The 17,140-nt window shown below is 36.6% G+C and overlaps 1 protein-coding gene across 13 annotated transcripts in view; it reads left to right on the top strand.

The window, feature by feature from the left end:
* Nucleotides 1–17,140, top strand: part of UNC80 (unc-80 homolog, NALCN channel complex subunit) — a 225,708-nt gene that overhangs the window by 105,838 nt on the left and 102,730 nt on the right. For 10 of the 13 annotated variants that reach the window (XM_074399089.1, XM_074399092.1, XM_074399091.1 and 7 more), the window contains exons 25-28: nt 2,564–2,697; nt 7,644–7,809; nt 14,022–14,225; nt 16,098–16,198. In XM_074399089.1, coding sequence (XP_074255190.1) covers nt 2,564–2,697; nt 7,644–7,809; nt 14,022–14,225; nt 16,098–16,198 — 605 coding nt within the window. The remainder of the gene's footprint in view (nt 1–2,563; nt 2,698–7,643; nt 7,810–14,021; nt 14,226–16,097; nt 16,199–17,140) is intronic. The other 3 variants (XM_003925592.4, XM_003925591.4, XM_074399095.1) reach the window with 1 other exon arrangement.

The raw sequence follows: 17,140 nt of genomic DNA, 5'->3' as shown, positions 1-17,140 counted from the left end.
GAAAACGTCTCTGAGGGACTCTAGTTGTGATTTTGTCAGATATATATATATATATTATTCATGGCTCCAGGAAAAAAAGTCAGACCAAATAAAGTTGAATAGGAAATATTTTCCAAACACTAAAATATTGAAAATTTTAGACAGAGTATATTAAAGTATTTAACATAACACTGAAATATTAAAATGTTCAGAAGTTGCTATAACTGTGAATGTCTGCTGTGCTGTACCTATTTATTAAATTTAGGACTGAATTCCATCATAGAAAAGTAGAGACAAAAAGGTTCCTATTACATCCTTCTTCAACATTGTTTTGTGCATACATGTGTTCTATATCATACAAACTTTTGTGTATATGTACCGCTATCTTTTATGAAATACAAAATTCCAGTTATAGTAATAGGATTTGTATTTTTATATGATGAACATAGTGAGATCTCTTTCTACCGACCTTCCCCTGTGGTTTGAAATTCAAGCTCCCTGACTACATTTTAAGGGTTCTCCTTCATTAGGTGATTCAGACCTAATCATTGCAATCATGAAATGTAAAAAAACAGATGAAGTGTAAAATTAGGCAGGACTAAATAATAATCAAAGAAAATTCTTATGAACTTCCTTCCTATGTTCCTTCCAAATTTTTTGTGTGCATTTTTTAATCATGTTGCCCCTTCTAAGACCTTATCAAATGAGAACAAATCTGGACAGTCATTGGTAAAACACCAAATTATTATTTCAGTCTTTCAGCCTAATAATAAAGGTTGTCCCCAGAGATATCTACAATAGTCTAGATTATCTTAGAATGAGATTTATTCAGCAATCCTGGAACCTAGGGAAGGCCCACCATAAGACCCATCTAGCCAGAAGTCATTCCAAACCACCCTAGAAATTCCAGGGACCCTTCAGAACAGAGAGAAGCTGAAACAACATTAAATGCATGCATCCTCAAATCAACTTGAATCCCCGTTAGACCACATAAGTGTCATTTACCAGTATGTTGTGCCTAGAATATTAGCTTTTTGTTGAGGCGAGATAGAGCTCAATCCTTGTTTATTATAACAGGATATTTCATATGATAGCCTGGAGTCAGCCTAGACTAAGACTAAGCTGATCATCCTCAGGGTTGATAAGAAGAGCCTGGATGATAACCCTAGGAGAGAAAGGACAGACGCAAAAGTCTGTACTGAATGTCTAGTGTTTGATTATTTTTTTTGAAGTGTTGCATATCCAGATAATATTTGGTCAAATAACCCCTATATGACATATATAAGATTGATATGTCTGATTTTTAGTTCCTCTTTAGTTCCTCATCTTCTGTTTAAAAGTTAATTATGGTGCAAGCAACTTTCAGGCCAGAAATTCTGTGGAAGCTTACCTTTTTCATTCTTGATGAAACGCAAAGTCCTCAGCAACAAATTAACTCAGGAGAGAAAATGTTTTTTTTTTTTTTTTTTTTTTTTTTTTTTTAGAAAACAATAGCTTGAATATCTATAGAAAGACCATAATTTCCACCTATTTTCAACTGAAATAATGAAGTATGTATTCTATTCAATTAAGAAAGCCTAACACCCAGGGAACATTTTAGAAATATTTTTTAGGACTGTTCATGTGTAATGATATTGTGATGACTTGATTCATTTAAAATGGATAACCATTTTCTTTCTTTTATAAGAGAAAGAATTCTACATGGCTTTGATTTTTTCTGAACACTTAAATATCAGTATATTTCTGTATCATCCTGTGTCATCACTTGTTATGACATCACATCACTTGTGATGACACACATCTGAGAACTAATTCTGAGAATTTAAAAAATCACTATGGTGTTACCATGGCCATTATCTGTCTTTAGAGCAAAATCTACTAGTTGACTTCTAGTGGATACAATGTTTTACTAATTCAAAGGTCAATATTCTTCAGAGCAAAAGATAATATTTGTACATTTCTAGTATAGCTATGCCTTAATTGGACAGGCTAGCTTGCATAAATTATATGATATATGTAACCCAGTAAGTATGTCTTGTCTGTGTTGCAGAAACACGTCTGGACTAGAGCTGAAACAGCTTCACTGCTCTCAAAACAGCAAGACAGACATCCTTCATAAAATGAGCTGACAGAATTTTTGTAGTTCCAAATCTAGTTCACTGCCATATACATAGTCTAAATCTGATTGAATAGCAGTGTAGAAATCCTACAAGATTACTTTCCATTTCTGTTTTCATTAAAAGGCATTCTAGTTTAGTTGGACCTGCATTTTGTTACTCTACAATGCTTTAAGGAAAATAATTTAGTTCTGCTCTTTAAATATTTTAATACTGAAGCACTCTGTAGAATTTACAAAATGGAGGAAGAGAGATGCTTATGGTAATGCATAAATCATGCTGAAGGCAATAGGTAAAATGAACTTACATAGGTAAAGTCCTCATATGTAATTTGATGTTGGACATGTATAGGTAACATTCTCATTTGCAATTTGATTTTACACATGTCTAGCTATGTCCATCAAACTACGCCTCTCTGTATTTTTTGTTGATACGTCTTCTTATGAAAGAACATTTTCATTTCACAGGTACTGTGAACCCCTCTAAATGTGGTTGCCCCTTTGCCTTGAAGATGGCAGCATGTCAGCTTCTTCTGGAGATTACCACCTTCCTGCGAGAGACCTTTTCTTGTCTGCCCAGACCTCGCACTGAGCCTCTGGTGGTAAGTTAAAGCATGCATGTTAATGATCAAGTTACTTGGAGAGGTCAGATGTATGGCTGGGTTTCCAGGATTCACAGTTTCTTTAAATGTTCCATGGCTAGTGTATCATATAATTTTAAAAATTCAACCAAGGGATTTTGAAACATGAAAAGAAATACTCTTTCCTTATTACAAATAATAATAACTTCAAAGTTGATCTAGAAATCAATGAAGGTTGTACTACTGGATACAGTGTTTCATTGATCACTATCAATTATACTGGAAATATCTAGGAGCCCTTAGCTTCCTTTACTCTATAAATATGAGGAGTTTTATGGCTAATGTTTTCCAGAACTCACCAACATATTTTTTATACCTACTGCTCATAAATCTGTATAGGAATATGCTCCTTAATGAGGGTTCTCATTTAAATTATGAGTGAAAGTACTTCAGTATTTAGTGTCTAAACATTCCCAAATGTACACTGTTATTTCTGTAGCATTTCCTGTAGATTATGGATAGACAGAAATTAAGACCATGTGTGCATGCACACATGTACACACACAATGCATATACACTCATGTATCATGTACCATGAGGTCCTGATTTGTTTAACCAAGGATATAAATACTACGCAAGAACCGGCCATGTTCACAGAGTATGTGGCACTGGACACACCTTAGAACCAATTTTCCTTCACTCCTAGTTCCTTAACGGGCACCAAGTTTTCAGTGATTTTCATCACAGACATCATCCAACTGGAGCTGAGGAACTAGACTAACTCATTTTTTTTCTTTCTCCATTCACAAAAAGCTTATGGCACTCTCCCAGAATAATTGCTATGTTAACAATCTCCGTGCTCCCATTTAAGCAAACTTTACAATCCACCACCTCTCCTGCTTTTTAAACCCAACTCAGCACAAGCAAGACCATGTCCTGAGCAAGGCCAGGAGGGGAGGGAGGGGAGTAAAAGAATAGGAGCTCTGGTGTCACAGTACAGCTCATCTGCCTCTGGTTTTTCAGAAGTCTAGGACGACCATTTTCTCACACGGTAGAACATACAGTGGATATTTTCAAGTTAGAAATATTTATGAGTAAACTTTATGCTCTCAAGAGAAACACCCACATTTGGAATGGGAAACTACCATTTGGATACTGGAAAGGGAAGTTTCTTCTGCTGCCCTTATGTAATTTCGTAATAACCTAAACCTTTAATTTTGAGTTGTCATTTCACTGTTATATTGAGACTACTATATAAAATCAAATCAAGGCCATCACTCATCATATCCGTAGACCTCTATCAGTCTTATTCCTATCAACATTTTAATGATGTTGAAGTTTTCATAAAAACACAAAGTACATTTACTTTTAATTTCAGATTATTGGTTACCATTTTGATCCACTGTAATAAAAAAAAAAAAAGGAATCCTAAAGTTTGACTAGGTTATTTTCGTTTTCCCTTTCAATTCTGTAAAACTAGAATTTAATGTTTCTTATTATTGTAACATTTATTTTTAAAAGATATTAATTTATCTTCTAAATTTGATTAATATAATTAGACTAACTTGTAGTTAGTCAGTCAGCAAGAGGAAAAGTTTTACTTTAGGTCGCTGTTAATTGGGCCTCCAAAATCTTTTATTCCTTACACTAGGATTTTAATTGTTAAAGTGTACATTTGTGTATTACGTCGAAATGTGGCATATAACATACGTATACATCTATAATATAAAGAGGGAAAGAGTCTTTTTTCTAACATTTAAGCTATCTAACTCTAGCTGAGTTAGACAAGAAAACCAAGCCACTTTCTAACTTATGGAAATATTTTACCAAGACAGAAATGCTTGCAATTGTCTTCTATGTTTAAATTATGGTAAGAGCACCTAACATTGGATTTCTCCTCTTAATGAATTTTTAAGTGTATAATATGTTATTGTTGACTATAGACATAATGTTGAACAGCACATCTATAGAGCATCTTGCTTGATTGAAAATTTATGCCTATCTATTAAGTAATGCCCCCATTGTGCTCTCACACCAAGTCCTTGGCAACCCCATTCCACTCTGCGATTCTATGAATTTGACTTTTTTAGGTACTTACTCATATAAGTCGAATCATGCAGTATTTGTCTTTCTGTAACTGTTGTTTCACTTAGCATAATGTCTTCAAAGTTCATCCATGTTGTCGAATGTCAGAATTTCCTTCTTAAGGCTACATTGTTTTTTCAGAAATAGCACTAAACAGTAAATCCACAGAGTAAGCATAATTATAGCCAAAGTGACATTTTTTCCCCAAATACATCCTTAAATGTCTTAATGAGTTTGCTTCCCCCTCTACCCAAAGAAACAACTTCTGGTAGCATTTTGTAAACCATGCAATTAAATTATGTCTAAATAAAGGAAAAGGCAGCATTTTTATAAGATTCATAGTCTAAAACAGCATAAGCAAATTTTTTTCTAAATATTATCTTCCAAACTCGAGAACTGTAAAGGAATATTTTTTTAAATGAAATTTTGTTTATGAAACTGCTGGTCCACTAAAAACTGTCCCAGTTGAATTAGTGAGACCAATGGACATGTAATATGTCCAATAGACCAAGAAACATGTAATTATAACAGTAGATCTATTTACAGAATTATAGTAATTGAAAACAACATATTGGATCCATGTGTAGAAAATTGAAACTGGACTCTATTCTTACACATTATACAAAAATTAACTCAAGATGGATTAAAGACTTAAATGTAAAACCCAAAACTATAAAAAACGTAGAAGAAAATTTAGGCAGTACCATTCAGGACATAGGCACAGGCAAAGATTTCATGACGAAAACAGCAAAAGCAATTGCAACAAAAGCAAAAATTGACAAATGGGATCTAATTAAACTAAAGAGCTTCTGCACAGCAAAAGAAACTATCATCAGAGTGAACATGCAGCCTACAGAATGGGAGAAAACTTAAACAATCTAACAAAGGTCTAATATTGAGTCTACAAGTAACTTAAATTAACTAATTTACAAGAAAAAAAAAACGACCCCATTAAAAAGTGAGCAGGCACTTCTTAAAAGAAGACATTTATGTGGCCAACAAATGTATGAAGAAAAGTTCAACATCACTGATCATTAGAAAAATGCAAATCAAAACCACAATGAGATACCATCTCATGCCAGTCAGAATGGTGATTATTAAAAAGTCAAAAAACAACAGATGTGGGTGAGGCTGTGGAGAAATGGGAATACTTTAACACTGTTATATTTTTTTATTTTTTAGGTCTTTCAAAAGTACTTTGTAAATTAATAATTACATATGATCTTGACTAGGCACAGTGGCTCATGCCTGTAACCCCAACACTTTGGGAAGTTAAAGTGGGAGGATCACTTGAGGCCCAGAGTTTGTGACAAGCCTGGGCAATATAACAGGACCCTGTATCTACAAAAAATAAAAAATAATTTCAAAAATAAAAATAAATGTGATCTTTAGGATAAACAAATCTCAATTCACAGAACAAGTCAAATTCTCAGCTTAGGGCCTCAGAACCAAACTTCTATTAAATAATTACACTCCCCAAGGCTTACTTTATTAATGGGATTATTGTGTTCAGCCTCAGACAGTGATGGAACTCCTGTCATACTTAGATCTTCCTAGAAGGGAGTAAGAAAGATAGAGATAGCATGGGGAGAAATGCCAGATATAGGTGAAGGGGAGGAAGGCAGCAAATCACACTGCCGTGTGTGTACCTATGCAACAAACTTGCATGTTCTTCACATGTACCCCAAAACATAAAATGCAATAAAAATAAATAAATAAATAATTTTTTTAAAAAAAAAGAAATTTCCCCAATGTGAGATAATGTTTTGAGCCTCTGGCCTTCATGCATGAGATTTCTTAAGGCTGAACTGTGTTTCTCCACTTGTTTGCCAAGCTAACTTTACTTAATCCTCGAGGCCTAATTCAAACATCAACTCATTATTCATTTTATATTTCTGTGTAACAAACCAGCTAAATTTCTGGTTTGTTACACAGGAATTTAGCTATTCACAATAGCATAAACATATCTTACAATTTGGAGGTCAGAAATCCAAGACAGGTCTTGCTAGGCTAAAATCAAGGCATTGGCAAGGCTGTATCCATTCCTAGGGTTCTAGGGAAGAATCTGTTTCCTCACCCTTTATTCATCTTCTAGAGGCCACCCACATTTCTTGGCTCATAGCCCCTTCCTCCAACTTTAAAGCTAAAACATAGCATCTCTCTCATCTTTCTTTCATAGCCACAGCTTCTTCTGACTACAACCTGGAAAGGCTCTCCACTTTTAAGGATTTGTGACTGGGCCCATTTAGCTAATACAGAATAATCTCCCAATCTTAAAGTCCTTAACCTTAATCGCATCTACAAAATTCTTGTTGCCATGTAAGGAAACATAATCACAGGTCCCAGGGGTTGGGGCATCTTTGGGGCACTATTTTCCTGCTGAGCACAGTTCCAAGTCTGATTTCTGAGCCCCTACTCTCTGTCTCGAAATTTATCACTTGTTTGCCTTCTCAGTTTCTATCTTGGGATTCTGAGCTCCTTTAGAGATAAAAACCATTCCTTATTTATCCTTCAGTACCTAACACATCCATGCTTAATGCATGATTTTAAAATAAAAGATAAAGGCCAAAGATGAAGCCAAAACTGTGGACAAGGTGTTAGAAGCTAAGGAAGATAGTTCTGTATTTGGATCAAGGTCTATGCTTTTGGAAGGTTAAAGTATGTGAGAAGAAGGGGGAAAATCTATGAATTAGGAAAGATTATATTTATTTTTTAAGCCAAGAATAGCTTTTCATGGTCACAACATAAAATTAGCATTAGATAAAGGAATCTGGCTGTTCAAATGCAGTTGTGTATAATTGAAAATGGAGGGAGCTGTGCCACAAGACCAACGCAGTGCCGGGGAGATGCCAGCACTTATGTGTTCCTCACTGGCATTTCAGGACTTGGAAAGCTGCAGACTTCGTTTGGACCCCGAGTTGGACCGGCACAGATATGAGAGGAAGATCAGCTTTGCTGGGGTCCTGGATGAAAATGAAGATTCAAAAGATTCTCTCCACAGCAGCAGCCACACTCTCAAATCAGATGCAGGAGTCGAGGAGAAGAAAGGTATGGAAACACAAAGATTCGTTCATGTTTCAGGGTTTCTCCTAAGATATTTGCACTGGGATCTAAACTACAAAATTGTGTACCCAAATTGTTGACTCCCTACAGTAATGACTGTGTAGGCTATATAATGGAAAATCATACTTGGTAGAAGTAGGACTCTGCAGTCAGAGAGGCCTGGCTTCCAATTCCAGCTCAGAAACTCCGTATTCTATTAAAGATGTAAGATGAGCCATTATTTTTTTTTATTTTTTATTTTTTTGAGATGGAATCTCGCTCTGTTGTCCAGGCTGGAGTGCAGTGGCATGATCTCGACTCGCTGTAACCTCCGTCTCCCAGGTTCAAGCAATTCTCCTGCCTCAGCCTCCCAAGTAGCTGGGACTACAGGCACGTACCACCATGCCCAGTTAATTTTTTGTATTTTTAGTAGAGACATGGTTTCACTATGTTAGCCAGGATGGTCTCGATCTCCTGACCTCATGATCCACCCACCCACCTCAGCTTCCCAAAGTGCTGGGATTACAGATGCCTGCCACCACACCTGGCTAATTTTTGTATTTTTAAAAATTTTTCTTAATATGCTTTCATTAAAATGTAAAACATAACAAAATAAGAAAAAACAATATAATATTTCTCAATTATCTTAACATCAATGCCATCCATTCATAGCAAATTCTTGGGGATCATTACTTAATGTCAAACTAATTTGGTAAATAGAATCTCATTTTTTTTTTTTTTTTGAGACGGAGTTTCACTCTTGTTACACAGGCTGGAGTGCAATGGTGCGATTTCAGCTCACCGCAACCTCCGTCTCCTGGGTTCAGGCCATTCTCCTGCCTCAGCCTCTCGAGTAGCTGAGACTACAGGCGTGCGCCACCATGCCCAGCTAATTTTTGTATTTTTAGTAGAGACGGGGTTTCACCCTGTTGACCAGAATGGTCTCGATCTCTTGACCTCGTGATCCACCCACCTCGTGGACGTGAGCCACCGTGACTGGCTAGAATCTCATCTTAAAAACTATACCTCTGTTAAATACTTGTGAGGCCAGTCTCATCAATTAATAAAGCACTAGATTTATTTAGTCATTTTTATAAAACTGTGAAGAGAGAAAGAACAGCTACAGTCTTTCTGCATTGCTAAATGCACATTAAACAAGTTCCATAACCATGGAATAGACCAGATATTAACCAGATGTGAAGGCTTCATATCTGAGTTTTTAAATGGGAGACTACCTTATGAGTCTTCAAGTAATATAGTCAGCCTACAGGTTGCTTGTTTTTCAACAGATTTTAAAATTTTCAATATTTTTAATAGATAAAAATGACCTAGAAAAGTTATTTATGGAACCATGTTATTTAAGAAAGATAAAAGTGTTACAGCATTTACAGAATTTCTTTTGGCCTGGCTGAGAATGTTTTCTAGACAGTGATATTTTAAAAATAGTTCAGTATTTTCCATCTGTACATATCATTTCCATTATAATTAACTTAAATTCACCCACTTACATGCACATCCACACCTTGGCCTAATATGGTCATGCATGTTTCCATTCCTAAGTCTTTTTTCTTTAATCATACTTTAAGTTCTGGGATACATGTGCAGGTTTGTTACATAGTTATACACATGCCATGGGGGTTTGCTGCACCCATCAACCCGTCATCTACATTAAGTATTTCTCCTAATGCTATCCCTCCCCTAGCCCCAACCCCCCTACAAACCCCAATGTGTGATGTTCCCCTCCCTATGTCCATGTGTTCTCATTGTTCAACTCCCACTTACGAGTGAGAACATGCAGTGTTTGATTTTTTGTTCTTGTGTTAGTTTGCTGAGAATGATGGTTTCCAGCTTCATCCATGTCCCTGCAAAGGACATAAACTCATCCTTTCTTATGACTGCATAGTACTCCATGGTGTGTATGTGCCACATTTTCTTAATTTTTATATTTTTAGTAGAGACGATGTTTCACCGTGTTGGCCAGCCTGGTTTCAAACTCCTGACCTCAGGTGATTCACCCACCTAGGCCTCCCAAAGTGCTGGGATTACAGGTGTGAGCCACCACGCCCAGTCACTTTTATTCTTATTGAAAAAGGACTTTCAGACCTAATTAGATGTAGTTTATTATTATTATTATTATTATTATTATTATTATTATGTATCATTCTTGTGCAATCCAAAATATATGTAAATAAAATAAACTGGTTAAAGTTTTTGTTTTCTTCAATTCAGAGTTCAAATGTCTTACTTTTAAATTCACAGTTATCTAATGTCCATGTTTCTATATGTGATAATGTTCTCTGTGTCATCACAATTTTAGTGATGCATCATTTCTTAAGTGGATTCATGAAAGAAGTAAAGCTTTTTGTACTAATTACTTAAGCTAGTTTGCACCCATATGAAGTTAGCCCACCTTTAGTCTCTCTTCAGGAATGTTGCTAAACACATCTGACTTACCACCTCACTCATCCACCTACGCCTCACTATCACTTGGCTCCTTACAGTTAACAGATCCCATCACTCATTCTGTTTATCTTTTTTGCTGGTGCTTCACACAGACCAGCAATAACAAATGTGTTACAACTGCTGCCTGCCACAAGTGATCATAAGATGTCATCTCTTGCATGACGAATACCAGTTTCCAACTATGTTAAAATGTGAACAAGTTGTGCATCTTAAAAATGGGTGAAATATAGTAGTCATTACGTGGCCTCGTCCAAATTACTTACCTTGTAAGCCACAATTCTCTTTTCTGTAAAACTGGGTTTGCACCTACTGCGTTGTGATGTTGAAAACTTTTAATAACACAATGCAAGTGAAGTATAACCTTAATTCCTGGTGAATTGTAGGTACACAATAAATAGCTATTGTTTTTGAGTTTTCTTATATACATCATGAGCATCTAGATTAGAACTCACACAGAAAATCCTATGAACTAAAGATTGAAAAGTTTTAAGTTGCCCTCTGGAGCCTCCTTTAGACTGCGAACTTCACTATTTGATTTTGCCATTTTAAAAATTCCATTACCCTTCAATATTTTTCCAATGAATTTCAATTAAAAGAACACCTGCACATTTGTTAGAAAAGTCAAAGAGGATTTTATATGTTGAAGTATTTTCCAGCATCCTATAGAGAATGACTCAATAAATGTTGGGCAACAATAAATGAATGATTCTTAGAAGGAATACCCCTATATAGAGAAAACACAAAATATTTAAAAGGCAATGAGTGTACATTGGGAAAAATTTGAATAGCTTAAGATCAAAATGTTGTCACAACATTTTTAAAATGCAGATAATCGTTTATCATATTCTATTTAATTTATGGCCAAAAGAGGCCATGTTGCAGGAAGGATAAGCCAAGTCGAGCAATTTTTGAGTATGAAGAAGTATGAAATCAATATTTTTTCAAATATTATTTACTTCAGACAATTATACTACAAATGATGAGAAACTTTCCTCTTTTAAATATAATCTGAAGAGATTTTAATTTAGAAGGCAGTCTTTTCTTTCCTCAAAGATATTATGTTACTATATTTAAAGTAGTGGATAAAAATTCCTAATATTGACATTATAAAACTTCAGTAGAATAAATTCTATACCAATTTATTGCATAAAATATGTGATTAATTTTAAGAACACTTTGATGATTATTATTTATGTAAATTGGCTTTAATGTTTAAACACTCAAATGCTGAGTATTTTTTCTACTCATAGCATCATCATGTTAATATATGAAAGTTGTTTAATAAATGAAGAATGGAAAACTGGAGCTATAAGTAAAATGAGAATATATCCACAAGATGTCCTTAATCAGTTGGCAAAAATCTTACCAAAGATTCCTAAATATTCCTTATTCCATTTGGCAAGCTGTCGGCTAATAAAGTCAATGGGGAAAATGAAGACAATAGAGACCCTGCTAATTACAGTTATTAAAATTGTATGCCATTTGGTTTTATAAAACCCAAAGATACCAGTTCTTGAAATGAACAACCTGAGGACAATTCAGATTCTACCATGAAAAATTCAAGTGAAATAATTCATTAAAATAGTAGCAGATGGGTCAGAAAGTTATGCAAAGGGCAAACAGGGTCTGGTAGATGTGGTTAAAAATTTAATTACGTTTTAAAGTCATCAGAATTGTTGATAGGTTTCACCGGAAATGTGATATAAGGTGTGTATTTATGATTTATGCATTTAAAAAATGACAATCTACGGAAGTGGAGGGAAAGGTGAAGCAGTTAGGTAGTTACATAAGTCCAGGAAAGAGGGGATGGAGCTGTCAAAATTTTATGATAGTTTGAAATGTACAGCCAGCAGGACTTGCTAATTGATACAATGTGAGGTGAAAGAAAAGGCCAAAGATGTTTTCTACAATTTAGATGGATTTGTTTCACTTTCATACTAGTTCTTGTTGTCATGGAGATAAAGGCTAAAATTCAATGCTGCACAATCTCAACTGATGTTTTTCATGTTTAATACCAAATACAAATTCTAACTGCTGTGCCCCTTGTGAATAACCAATGCAGTACTTGTGAACTGTAATTTTTCAGTGCTATAGGATATCTCCAGCTATCCTTTCTGGTAGAACAAGCTCTGAAAATTAAATTTCTTCTGATTGCATTAATTTGGGTTTATTTTGCTGTAACTGTGGGCCAAAAGGTGTCATAAAATTAGGCAAAGAATATTAGTGTGTGACTCTGAAAAATCTAAGAATTATCTGTTTCATATTTTCTCTACTTCCGAATCTACTTAGACATGAAATTGTAGTCACAGTCATTAAAATTTTAATTATATTCTGTTTCAAATGTATTTCAGATAGATGATAAAGTCTCAATTAAACATAAAAATAATATTGGAAAATAGAGTGTGTGAGTTTTGTGCTATAATTAAAATACAGCATTATGGTTCATAGTCTTTGTGGGATTTGTCTAACTGTGCTGCAAGCAATTTCATCCAGATGTGAAATTCTACTCAGATGTGTTCAAGGAGCTCCATGAGGCCTTTACCAGCTGTGTGGTGATAATTTTAGTCTTTCTCCATCACAACAATAAATCAGAACATTCACATTGTTCAGCAGGAATACTTCCGACATCCTTTAAATGACATTAAAAGTCTACATTTGGCTAATGTTTTAGTTATACAAGTTCTATCACAGTCACATATTAACTCTCCCATGAATGAGAAACCTGAAATTAACACGCAAACTTTCTGATTCGGACTTTGAAAATATTAATAACTGTGCCTTAAATAATTAATAAGAAATCTTGTTCATGTCTTAAGGAGGTACCCTTATAAAGTTGGCCCCTTCCTGATAATGGACCTTAAGCCCTGAAAACTTACTTTATCCCACCCTTATGAAATCAATGTGTGACAACACCGAATCTTCAAAAGAAAAGGAAGGAGGTGTGTATATGACTATGGGAAATGAGGATGCTGTTGATTTAAGGAAAGATAGGCTTCAAGTTTAAATGCATTTCTTTTGCCCTTTTATTTTCCTTACTGATTACTGTTTCTTCCAGAACACTAAAGATGAATAATGCATATTCTTCTTGGTATGCATAGACTGTAAGGTTGGCTCAGGGAGTTGCACTATTTGGAATCGCATCTCACCCAGCCTTTTGGCTGAGAGGAGGATAGTATGAAATCATAGGTGCATTGAAAATGGACCATTTCACACTCATGCTCACCCAAAGCCCCTCAGTGAAAACAGATTGTTTAGTGCCTTTGCTGAGGAGCAGAGTGGAAGCCACTGCTGACTATTGAAGAGAAGCCACTGCTGACTTTGGTTCTTATTTTTGAATGAGTTATTTCAAAGTGAAGGGATTTATATGACCATGTACAGAGTCTGTAAGTCCCATTTTGAAAGGAAAGCAAAAACAAATAGTGTTTGGTTCTCTTGAATCAAGGAATACTGTGATACAAGTGTACTCATAGTCCTAGTTGATGCTACCCCAAGGGCACACTCATGCTTGTGAAACCTGGGCCAGAAAGAGAACAGGTTGTTCCCAGTTGCAACGAGCTTTGTGTCCAAGAAAGAAGCTTCACCAGCCCTTCCTGGTGGTTCCTGCAGGACTGGGGTCTTGGGAGAAGCTCCTTGTCCACAGGACTCATCCAGGCCAGCAGAGGAGGCTGATCAGGGACAAGTTGGGGAGAGATGGATATAACATTGGCTGGGGAATACTAAGGGGGAAAAAGCCCTATTTTATTCTTTTAATACAGTTCCCAGCAGGAAGATCAGGATAGGAGGTTCTCGCCTGCTCCAGATTAAAGGAACCCGCAGTTTCCAGGTGAAGAAGGGGGGTTCCTTGTCCAGCATTCGCCGGGTCGGCAGCTTAAAGAGCAGCAAGCTATCACGGCAGGACTCAGAGTCTGAGGCTGAGGAGCTGCAGCTGTCCCAGAGCAGGGACACTGTCACTGACCTAGGTAACATAGAGGAGTGGGGTGTGCAGGGACGTGGGGGGTAGGAAGACAGGGCCCAAGTCCCGAAACAGCTGAAGTCCATTTCCTTACACTTAAGTAGATGGAGGGCAGAGCCATAGGGTAGACAACCTATTCAGCCTGAAAACCATACTACCCTTGCCAGAGCAAGGCAGCTCAAGCCTTGATGTGCGTACAGGTCACCAGAGAGGTTTGTTAAAATGCAGATTCTGATTCAGCAGATCTGGGGTGGGGATCTGAGATTCTACGTGTTTAACAAACTTCCTGGTAGAGCCAATGCTGCTGACTCAAGGACCACACTTTGAGTAGCAAGGATGTGGAGTATACATTGGGAAAGAAAGCACTTTAATGACAAGAACAGTTTTTGAAATTCAGGTGTTTGTGTATTCATTCTTTTGATCAGAACCTTCAATGTCAAATGTAGTAATTCCCTTCGGGAGAGCTACCTAATGATTCTCTATATTTTAAAGTCTCTATTTAACAGTATGAACAACCAAAATATCAGAGAGGAACGTTTGTCTAGACCTGACAATAAGTGGTCTTCGACAAGTCATTTAGCTTTTCAGGGATTTGTTTTCTATGATTACACAGTGAGAATAATTCTTGCCTACAATGCAGGGATGCTCTAAAGATAAATTAGGGGATGACCATACACCTTAGAATGAACTCAATATACAGTCAAAGCATGAGAGTTATAGATTGTCATTGTAGGATCAAAAGAGATTCCAAAGACCAAAATATGCCATTCAAAATATGGGCCCTAATTAGTATGTTAATAGACAAGCAAAAGATTAAGTAGGCATGAAAATAGAACTCACCAGCTGCCTAGCATTAAATATTAGGTAAAAGTTGAAGCACTGACTTTGCCATTCAGTCTATGTGTGAGAGGCAAAATAGAAAGTTCTCCTTACTAGGTAAGTAGTTTCAAAAGTCAGCAGTAAGTGTGGATAAATTATCGATCAAGGCTGCTGAAGTAAAAGCTGAGTATATTTAATCAAAGAAGGTTTAAAATAGAAAATGCTTCTGTATCCACCCACCCTCGCCTTTGAAAATAGCTAATTTATGCATTACTTAAGATTCAGCTTATGTCTTAAGGAGACTTTTTTTTTTTTGTCTGAAGCTAGAGCATTATCATCAGCTCATTTGGGGGGAAATTATTGCAGTTAGTTATTTAAATTGATTGATTTATCCTGACCAGTTGAGTCAAAAGAGCCAAGCTGAAGGCATTGTTTTGTCATTAAAAAGATCCATAAAAGCTTCAGATTTGAGGGGAAAGCTTTGTTGTGTAGTCTACCAAGTAGGGAATTCTTGAGAGATATCTCCTATACTTTCCCACAGAGAAGAGTTTGGACCCAAAGGCTGTCCACAGTTGGACATAATTGCTTCTAAATTCCCTTAGTTTTTTCAGATGTACCTGCCTGTCTTTGAAGTAGCTCTGGTAGCACTAGCTGCAGTCACAGAACAGAGGCAGCATTCACTGTGAGGCAGGTTCGTTGGCATCTTTCCTTAAATACACCTGCAAGGTCTGGTCAGTCTGGAATGGATTTGGGCACACTCAATCAATAACTGGCTCATCGCAGCAATTCAAGGACTTGACTCTGTTCTTTTTTTCTGCTCCCATCTCTCAAAACGGAAGCCACCATAACAGAGATCATAAATGTCTTTGAAATTGCCAGTTCAGCTGGTGGTGAAGGGAACAGCTCCTATTAATATTCATCCAACAAAGTCAGTGCTATGCCCTGTAACCCACTGGGCCATGGTAGTCTGCCCTAGGATTCAGAAGCATGGTATACCATACCAACATACTCTCCAGGGAGACCAAACACTGAAACCTTTCTTGGTATTTTTCTTTTGAAGAAGGGAGTCCTTGGAGTGCAAGCGAGCCCAGCATTGAGCCCGAGGGAATGAGTAATGCCGGTGTGGAGGAGAATTACCACAGAAACATGTCATGGCTTCATGTAAGTAGGAATCTCAGAAAGAGCCCTGAGATCAATTTCTTTTGGTACTGGGGAAGATCTGAGGAGGGAAGACAAGAGGTTATACTAAATCATCAATTCAATCTAACCTCCAAGAGAAAGCAGAGGCTTATGTTTTAGCTGAATATCTCAACACTCTCTAGAATTGGTATTCTGCTGGATTATACTTATCTTAAGCTTAACAAAGACCAAGATTTTTTGTTATGGCTGGCTTATGGGTCACCATAAGTCAGGGAAAATCATAAGGCCAGGTTGGTGGTCAAGATAACCTAGGTGACACAGAGTAGGCATCACCATCAGTTTTATACAGCTTACTGTGAATTCTGAGAGTAAAATCATGGTGTTGCTCTTGGGTGTATATTAGAAAAATTTTAAACTAGGGCAAGGACACTCTAAGATGGTGAATGTCGTATGTCCAAGAGTGAACCAGAGGGCACAGGCAGGAAGTTATCCCAAGGAAACTCTGGGCATGGGTTTGAGTTCAAGACTTGAGCTGAGCATGAAGAAGGAAGGAGAAAGGTAAGGAAATGTAACCTCAGTTGTGCAAGTGGCACAGTAACCCCAGGACCATCACTGGGGCCACCATTTGCCCTGATTTTAATCTGACTTCCTGGGAAGGTCAGATGAGCACTAGCTGGTACATAATGGTCTTCAGATAGATGGTGGTTTTCCTTCGCTATGGAAGCGGTCCCCAGCGTTCGTTGACTTGAGAATCTCTGAGGCAGCTGCTGCTGTTGTTGTTTTTTTTTTTAAAGTAAACTTTTTAGTAAACTCTAATATACCCACTGAAAAGCATACAAAACCTATGTATACAGCTCAATATATTTTTATGAAGTAAATACACCTGCATAACTGCTGCCAGGTTGAGAAAACATTATCAACACCTAAGAAATCCTACACAGGCCTTCTACCTGTCACTACTCT

Source organism: Saimiri boliviensis, chromosome 5, assembly GCF_048565385.1.
Source record: "Saimiri boliviensis isolate mSaiBol1 chromosome 5, mSaiBol1.pri, whole genome shotgun sequence".
NCBI classification, from domain to species: Eukaryota; Metazoa; Chordata; class Mammalia; order Primates; family Cebidae; genus Saimiri; species Saimiri boliviensis.
The sequence above is the reverse complement of the archived record's forward strand: the minus strand, read 5'-3'. Positions and strand labels throughout refer to the sequence as shown.